This window comes from Fragaria vesca, linkage group LG5 (genome assembly GCF_000184155.1).
Source record: "Fragaria vesca subsp. vesca linkage group LG5, FraVesHawaii_1.0, whole genome shotgun sequence".
NCBI lineage: Eukaryota > Viridiplantae > Streptophyta > Magnoliopsida > Rosales > Rosaceae > Fragaria > Fragaria vesca.
The window spans coordinates 4,413,982-4,422,852 of NC_020495.1; the positions used below are offsets into that span (position 1 = coordinate 4,413,982).

At 38.5% G+C, this 8,871-nt stretch overlaps 3 protein-coding genes across 3 annotated transcripts; 2 read left to right on the plus strand and 1 right to left on the minus strand.

Moving 5' to 3' along the window:
• Positions 1 to 327: 327 nt before the first annotated feature.
• Positions 328 to 3,302, plus strand: LOC101292600. Its single transcript, XM_004299032.1, has 4 exons — positions 328 to 406; positions 1,866 to 2,402; positions 2,552 to 2,697; positions 2,841 to 3,302. The coding sequence occupies exons 2-4, from the start codon at positions 1,876 to 1,878 to the stop codon at positions 2,957 to 2,959; spliced, it is 792 nt and encodes a 263-aa protein (XP_004299080.1). The 5' UTR covers positions 328 to 406; positions 1,866 to 1,875; the 3' UTR covers positions 2,960 to 3,302.
• Positions 353 to 3,950, plus strand: LOC101292897. Its single transcript, XM_004299033.1, has 2 exons — positions 353 to 410; positions 3,377 to 3,950. Exon 2 carries the CDS (start codon positions 3,377 to 3,379, stop codon positions 3,680 to 3,682), a length of 306 nt encoding a protein of 101 aa, XP_004299081.1. The 5' UTR covers positions 353 to 410; the 3' UTR covers positions 3,683 to 3,950.
• A 56-nt stretch (positions 3,951 to 4,006) lies between these two features.
• Positions 4,007 to 6,380, minus strand: LOC101292308 (homocysteine S-methyltransferase 1-like). Its single transcript, XM_004299031.1, has 7 exons — positions 6,198 to 6,380; positions 6,058 to 6,114; positions 5,256 to 5,464; positions 5,049 to 5,178; positions 4,758 to 4,961; positions 4,608 to 4,679; positions 4,007 to 4,482 (listed from the first exon to the last, which is right to left on the minus strand). The coding sequence occupies exons 1-7, from the start codon at positions 6,378 to 6,380 to the stop codon at positions 4,336 to 4,338; spliced, it is 1,002 nt and encodes a 333-aa protein (XP_004299079.1). The 3' UTR covers positions 4,007 to 4,335.
• Positions 6,381 to 8,871: the final 2,491 nt, after the last annotated feature.

The following is an 8,871-nucleotide window of genomic DNA, read 5'->3' on the forward strand; positions in this document are numbered from 1 at the left end:
CAAATTGGTCATGGCTCACCGACATTGAATAAGTTGGAAATAGTACCAAATCATCATTTCCATTCAAGATAGTAGAAACTGTAATTAATGTATCTTAATTCTTGAACATGATTACAAATTACTTAAGTAACGATTATTTTTCATTGCGATATAAAACTAATGAAGTATTTAAGGAGGGGGAAAATATATGAAAAAGCAAAAGGCAAAACAGCATCTCTCTTTTGGACAAAACGGCCCAATTCCATACTGACTTCTATGCCAAAGGCCCATGACACCGGAAAACTTCGAAGGGTAATGTTGTCATACAGCAAGTCTGATCCTGGAACGCTGAGGTTTGGTTAACTGGTCAGCCAAAAGCCTTGTTGCCGTTGAAGATCGAAGCTTTTCAGGCAATCACTCCTTTTCTGTAAGTTTTTACTTCAAAAGCTTCCTAATTCTCTTCAAATTACCTTCCTGTATATAATACTGCTACACCTATAGATATATATGTTATCTCTGCAATTTCTTGTTTTGCATGAACTTCTAGATAGAGCTGAATTGGTCTGAGTTAAAATTTAAGATCCAGAATTCTTTGCTTTCCTTTTATTTTTATTTTTATGGGTTTTATTTAAGGAACTGTAAAGCGTAAATAAGCTTCTTACCTGAGGTGGGAATTTGGAATATGGATTGGTGCAACATAAGAACGCGATTGTAGAGCTGAATAGAGCTAAAGGGCATCAATTATTTCAATACTTTTATGTATAAAGATCAAAGCTTTTTACATTAAAAAGATTGGGATGTAGTTTGTTATTGATGTTGATCTTAGAGACTGCAAGTCTGCAACCAATTGATATACTTCAAGGAGGTGAAGACTTGTAATCAAAGCGTTGTTGGGTGGAGAGGACTGATTCTGTTCAGGTTTGCTATGGCTGGATTATCGATAATTCGATATATAGCTTTGCCCATATAAAGTTTGGTTCTTGTTTAAAGTGTTGAATTAGTTTAGTGCTAGTATACTGTTCAGATGATAACCAAAGCAAAGAGCGTGCTTTTCCTCAGATTTTAGAGCATTCATTAGTATTTGAGGATAATTGATCCTTTCCAGGAGTACGATTTGACTTTGGATCTAAGTACTTATATAGTTGCAGTTTGACAGGTACACTTATCCCGCTTACAGTAGAATTTTACAGTATGAGTGACTAGTTTGTTGATGTAAGTTGAAACATGCAAGATCTGTTTAGATGATTAAGCTGGCAGTGTATGTTCCAGAAATAGGATTAAGCAAAATTTTGAAGTTTAGATTAGTGTTTAGGTTTGAGTTCCATGAGGTGATGATTGATTGATTTTCAAGGTCTATGACCCTGTTGCTTCTTCTTTGAAGAAAAAGGTGAAGCCTCCTAAAGTCATTAGTCTAGTACTTTTAGTGAGTACAATCAGGATATTGATTCATTATCTGATGGAAATGGAAGCCATCTGAGGTCTCTTTTCTCTTTGAAAAAAAAAACAAGGGATTCAGAACTTCTGATCATTTAGCCGAGCCCTTTCAATGAGGAAGGTGTAGGATGTTGATTCATTATCCGATGGAAACGGAAGCCATGCCAGGTTTATATTCTGGTCAAGTCCTCTTAGAGGATTGAATTATGATCTGATGGAAATGGAAACTGTTGTAGTGTTTCATGCATCTCAAAGAGCATTATTGAGACAAACAAGTGGGCATGGAAACAACAGACATGGAAAGGTATTTGTTGTGTTTCCATTGGTCTGTATGTTTTTGGCAGCCTGGTTTATCGGTCTATTGGCCCAGGGATGGTAGTTCATCTTCCATAATACTTTATGTTATGCTTGGTCATTTCGGAATTCCAGTGATGATGCTATCATTACTGCAGGATCACTGTCATGGCAGGGAGAAATCGTATGCCTCGCCATGCTGATGGCTTTCGAGGTTATCGTGATGATCCTCGGCCTGGTATTCACCGTCGACCAGAGGCATTTTCTATTCACCCTGCAGCTTTGGAAGAAGAACTTGCAATGCAGCACAGAGAAATGCAACGAATAATTGCTGAGAATCGGCTTGTAATTGATGACAATACTGTTCTTCAAAGGGCGTTAACAGATGCAAAAGATGAGATTCATAGATTAGGGCAGGTCATACCCAAACTGCGGGTTGAGAAAGAGGCAGAGACTAGGGAGTTGATTGAGAGAGGATTGAAGCTTGAAGCTGATCTCCGTGCTGTTGAGCCTATAAGGGCAGAGGTCGTGCAATTGAGAGCTGAAATTCAGAAATTAAATGCTCTACGGCAGGAGTTGTCTACCCAAATCCAAGGTCTCACTCAGGAAGTCACTCGATTACAAGCTGAGAATCAGCAACTAGTTGCCATGAGGACTGATGTCGATGGCATGCGAAAAGAGCTTGTCGAGACAAGGTTAGATAGTGGACTTTTAATTAGTTTTCCTGCCAAAGTGATATTTTGTACTTTAGCCTTTTGGGGGGAGGTTGACACTTGATAAACTTTTAAAAAGTTAGGAAGTACTTTATTTTGCATCATACTTGAATTGATCAACACCTTTCTAGGAGAGCTTATGAATATGAGAGGAAAGCCAATGAAGAACAAGTTGGACAAAAGCAAGCAATGGAAAAGAACCTGATTGATATGGCTCGAGAAATAGAGCAGCTACGAGCAGAGCAGATGAATGCAGACAGGAGAGCACGGGGACTAGGTGACTCTCTCTCTCTTCTTCTTCCATCCATCTTCTTTTTCTCTCTATAGTGGTTAGGTTCCTCATACTCTGGGATTTCTGGCATACTGAACAAACCACCTCTAGAAGACAAGTTGTTTTGACTCCTCTCGTCTTTTGTATAGGTGGCGGGGGTTATGGAATGATGAATGGAGGTCCTGAAATGAGATATTCAGGTGCTTTGTATGGCAGTGCCTCTAGAAATGGTTGGGGACCTTATGACAGGCCTGGGTCACGGCGTTAATTTTTGCAAAAGATGCACAATGCTCTGCGTTTGGGGTTACATGTCTGGGTAGAGTGAAAATGGACTCCTAGAATATTAAGCCTTTGGTAGATTTCCTGTAATGATGTAGTTTTTAGCAGCCTGTTGCACAACTTATGAAACTTATTTATTCCCACATTGTTTTTGAAAATTTTAGTTAACATTTCTTTTGTGATTTGATACTCGAAATTGTAGTTAGAATACAAGATAAGAACTAAAAGAAAGATGTTAGCAGTGGCCAAGGGCCCTTAAAATGTATGTTTGCAGTGCTGTAATTTTCCAGTAACTTTGGTCGGTTTCTCCTGTATCAGACAAATATAACCGGAAAAACTTGATCAATTTTATCTCTAGTTACAAATTTAACTTGCCCTCCTTGTGATTCCTCTGGTGTTGGTGAAGATGGAATCACAGAATAGTCAACTTAAGAAACACCCTGCTGTAAGTCCTGTAACAATCCCTACTTCACCCGCTGCTGCAACTCCCACATCATGTCGAAAGAAGAAGAATGAACAAGCCACTTTCCTGGAAGATGTGAAGGATCACATTGATGAATTTATCAATGCATCTATGGATGAACATGCGTCTTGCTTCAAGAAGACAATCGACAAGATGTTCAGAATGTCGAAGATTGTTGCTGATAAGAATGCTGCTGATACCAAGGAAGTTGAAAGTTCGCTGCCCCTTCAAACAACAGTAGCAGACTAGTATCATCTCCTACATTCTGTGATTCTGATGCCTACCGAAATAAGACCCCTTTGCACCAGGATTAAGCTACTGAATTAGGGTGATGTTTAATTAGTTACAATGGTGAACTTTGCCTTGCAGTTTCGTTTTGACCAACTTGAAAACTTATGCTTTCTACGATCAATTACACTCTTATGGAGTGAATTTCGTAGGACTAAGTTCTTCTGATTTCAACAGACATTTTTTTCTTTTCGTGGATTATGGAATGATAAGGTTTTGGTGCAATTTCAGCTGGGTATTCAGAGGGTCTTCATCATAGACTCGTAGTAATTAGCCATAGCCATATACACTAATATTAAAGTTTCAAACACACGCAATAGAAAAGGACCAAGAACAAGACGTTAGTTTCCCTTGAAAAGTGACGTGTAAATAACAACTCTCAATTACCATTACATTCTCTTAAAGCCTTCTATGCAAAAGCAGACGAAGTTTCTATAACCAATTCAATCGTTCTGTGTTCTGGTTAATCTAGAATTTCTACACAGTAAATATAACTGTGCACTTGGCCAGTATATGATGACCAAATCAAATCTATCCATAGTTTGGTTAAGCTAGATCAATTCCTAGACGGGAGATTTAACTCGATCATTGTTGCTCAATCTTTGGTAATATAATCACTGGGATTTCCCCTTTAGAACCTTAGAAATTGCTTGAATGGTTGATGGTGTTGTCCGGCAACAGCCTCCAATGAGCTTAGCTCCTGAATCGCGCCATCTTGTCGCAAAGCATTCAAACTTGTCATCATCGAAGCACTTGGAAGGCTGTTCATTCAACATAAACCAGAACTGTTTAATGCTCGAACACAGAATTTCGTAATGCATATGTGATGTGTGCAGCTATAATATTTAGAGGATGAGATGGAGGTTCTAGAGCAACTTTGACTCACCAACCATCTCTTAGCTTTGCCATCCCATATCTCACCACTATTAGGGTACACGACAATTGCCTTACTGGTTAACTGTGTAAACATCTGTGTTAGATAACTAAATCATAACATAACTTTGTTAGTTAAGTTATTATTACACCCAAAAATTACCTGCTGAAATTTGCAGATGAGACTTTCAGTAAAATGAGGAGGTGCACAGTTTATCCCCACTGCATTCACTTTGTTACTTCTGTTTATTATGTCAAGGCATTCTTTGAAGCTCTCTCCAGATGGGGCATGCTCACCATCTACAGAGCTGAAACATATCCAAGATGGCAGTTGAATGTTTTCTTCTTCAAGCAGCTCAATGCAGGCCTGCACACGTGTCCAAAATCCTAGATCAAAATGGAGATGTAGTACATATTTTACTGGAATATAAGATTGGTGAAACCACAAATTAACCTGAGCTTCGAGCTTATTAGGAATGGTCTCAAATGCAAGTAAATCTGGACCTGCTTCCACAAGAACTTGCAATCTACGGCGGTGAAAATCCTTCAGCTTATCCAAATCCACATTCGGTCCATAATCCCCACTGGAGCATTCAAAGATTGTTATGTCTGAACAATGTGCATTACAATGTTCGTCTGGCCAGGGTTGTTTAGGATCTACCTGTATTCAGAACCATCAGCAAGATAAGCGCCATAGCTTCCGATAGAGGCAGCAACCAAAGCCCTGTTATAGTGATGATGCCCGGGATTCACTTTCACTGCCTCCCAGAAACTATTCCGAGCTTCGACAGCTAGTGTCACACTCTTCTTCAGCAATGACTCCCCTTCTTCAATGGACAGTCCCTTGGACAAAAATCCAGGAATTGTTGCCTGTAAGAATATGTTATTCCATGTATATTAGGAAACCATGCATCCCACATTTCTATTTGCAGATGTAAACATTTTATCATAGCTTGATTCATGGAGAACATTCTAATCACATTCCAAGTATATTTTTATAGAATGTGATAGAACACATCAGGCACAAATCTGATGTGACGGTATCTAAATGCTTAGAATGTGCAACCAAAATATATAAATCAAACTACTAACGGAAGTAGTGTTTACATGGTTAGTCACTGACCAAGAGATTCATGGTCAGTCACCATTAAAAACAAAACAAATTCTACTACAAAATAATTCTCCTCACTCTTGGATTTAAATCCAATGGTGAATGACCACGAATCTCTTGGTCAGTTACTGACTAGGCGAACATGACTCAATGACTGCTACTAAGATATTCTTTAGCGCTAGGGCTAGGAGTGTTATAATTTTGGACCCCAGATTTGTTGGATTCTGTAGATCACACCGTAAATGGTGACTAATTAAACAGCAGCAAGATTGGAGTTTCGATACTCTAGGGCTACTATAAAATTTCTCGAATACTGATACTCTTTCATTAGGAGAAGAATCAAGAATGCGACCTGGTAAGACGAAGTGACCAGAACATCGGCGCCGGCTTCCAGGTATTCCAAGTGGACCTGAGGAGCGATACAGGACATTCATGAATCAATCATGACATTAATGGTCAGAGTGAGAGAGAGATTATATGATACGTACGTACCCTCTTGATGAGATCGGGGTCCTTGATGAGGCAAACGGCGCTCCAGAGAGTGTCGTTGATAGCAGCGCCGTGTTTCTCCAACTGTGTTGCGAACCCTCCGTCCACGACAGCGCAACCTCCTGCTTTCTCTATCAAGTCTTCCAAGGTCGTCGTCATCGACGTTTCCTTCTTCTTTCCGACCATATCTGCGTTTGCTTTCTGTAAGCAAAGGGAGATCGGGTTTTAATAGCAAAGCAAAGAGTGTGAGAGGGATCGGGGAGTTGTTGGGGTGTTAGGAGAGAAAAGAATCAGGACGAAATGGCATACAAGTTCCTTTGTTAATTTTCACATTGTCCTTTTGACATTTTTTTACGTTTTTTCTGTATTGCGTTTGTCGGACGGTGGTGACGCGTTGAATGCGATTGCGTGCGTTCCACACCAGAGCCAATTGGAAGCACGACGGACCAACTCAAATCCACTGTTTAGGAAGGTGTATTCATATTATACCAAAATATGGATTTTCAGTCATAGGTTCATGCATGAATCATGATATATAATTTCCCTCATCCTATATATTGACCTAAAAAAGGGGAGAACAAAATCATACTGTTGGCTTCTTTTGATTCGCAGAAAAGTAAGCATCATTTCTTGCATTTGTGAAGCAAAATAATTTTATGAAAAAACGGAATGGAGGAATATTGTTCATTGGCGATGAACCGGTGATGATTGATTGTTGTAGGTGTATCCGTGAATATGCATTTTCTGTTATTCTAAGTAAATTATATTTGTCTAAAGTAAAATTATACAAATTAAGAACAGAAATATAAAGATTCCACCGACCGACGTCGGAAACGTTTATTGCTGGATCCAGGCTTTAAATTGACTCCCACTCCATCATGCTTGCTTGCGGGCTTTTAAGTTCATTATTTCTGGGAAGTAACATGCTCGATCACTCTACTCCTAATAAAAGGGTTTGTTGAAGGTTACCCTATTCAGGTACAAGTCTATTAAATAGATATTGCATCTGAGCCCTCACTCCATTTATGTATATGTAAGATTTCTGTTCAAAATGAAGATGGTTGGTTCCTGCTCAGAGTTTCAGTTTCTCAGTCTTGCATGGACCAAAGTGTGCAGGCAGCTGCGTGCTGTGGCTGTTTTTGATGCAAATGGTGGGTGAAACAATAAATTTCCCTAATTCAAACCAATGATGGCATTTTTGATCGTGCCATATACTGCCATTGCATTCGTAGTAGTTGTGAAATACCAACTCTTGTATGAAGGGAAGTATCAAATACGATTACAGATTACAGAGACAACATTATTTTGTTTTTTGTTTTCTGTTTTTATTTGAAAAAAAGGGCGTCGATCCATCAAAAAATTAAAGTACGACAAAAATGAGCTGTTAGACTATAATGTTCATGGAATAGTTGTGTATCAAGATAGGCTAGTCCTTGTTGCAAAGTAAAGAAAAGAAGAGAAAAATAATTGAGAGGAGGTAGAAGTCTACTCATTCATTCTCATTAGCTTCTTTATATAGAGGTAGAGTTTACATCAGAGTACATAACTAATAAGTAATTACGTGGACAGTCACATAGAATATAATATTTATAACACTCCCCCTTCGATGTCCACCAATGAATGATGAAATTAGATGCACTTAATGTTGTCTCGTTAAAAACCTTGTCAGGTAAGAAAAACCCAGTGAGAGAAAAATAACTCTGGTCGAAGGAGAAAAAGAGTACAACACGCATATGTCTTAGGTAGCATACTTCTGAATGCTCCCCCTGATGAGAATCTCCCCCTGAATGTTGCAAACTTCATACGCAGTGAATAACAGTTTGATTTGTCCATCACTAAAGTGAGACCATGCGTGTTTTGCATATAAGGGCTCATCATGAAATTTCAAACCTGTAAAGTTAAAAAGAAGAGAAGACACAGAGAGAATAATTGGGAGGAGATAGAAGTCTACTCATTCATTCTCATTAGCCTCTTTATATAGAGGTAGGATTTACATCAGAATACATAACTACTGAGTAATTACGTGGACAGCCACATAAAATATAATATTTATAACAGTCCTAAGCTGATGTTTTGGAACAGTTCAATATATCCCAACCATTAATTGGTTGTTCGATTAATACAATGGAGCATGCATTTCTCCCTTCAAAATAATTAGAAATTAGAAAAAACTCTAAAAAATATATATTTTCTCTGATGACCTAAGTCCCTTTAGTCATTATTAGATGGTCTGTGTGTGGGCAGTTAGTAATTACAATATTAATTTCATATAATTGGTTGGTAGTTGGCACTTGGATAGAACCTTCAGCCTTTCTATAAATTTCTCTAAAGTCAAAATCTCTACCTGCCCAAACGATTGAAAGCGAACTTGCATTGCTCTACTGGGATTTGTTGTGTTTTGTTCTCTGCTGGCTTGACCTTGGTATATTTCAGAGCTTCTCCTCGCCCACGTCTAGCTAGGAGCACATTGTTACTGCCACAAATCAAAATGTGATCAATACATACTAATCAAACCACTAAGCTGATAGGAATCAAGGATTATTGAAAGGAAATGCAAAACTGAAAAAGTAAACGCTGGAGAGACTTGAAGACTACATCAGGTATTTCTTGATTGATATGTGAACAGTACATTGAAGGATATTTATAGGTAGGAATGGATAATAAGAGAAAGACTTAG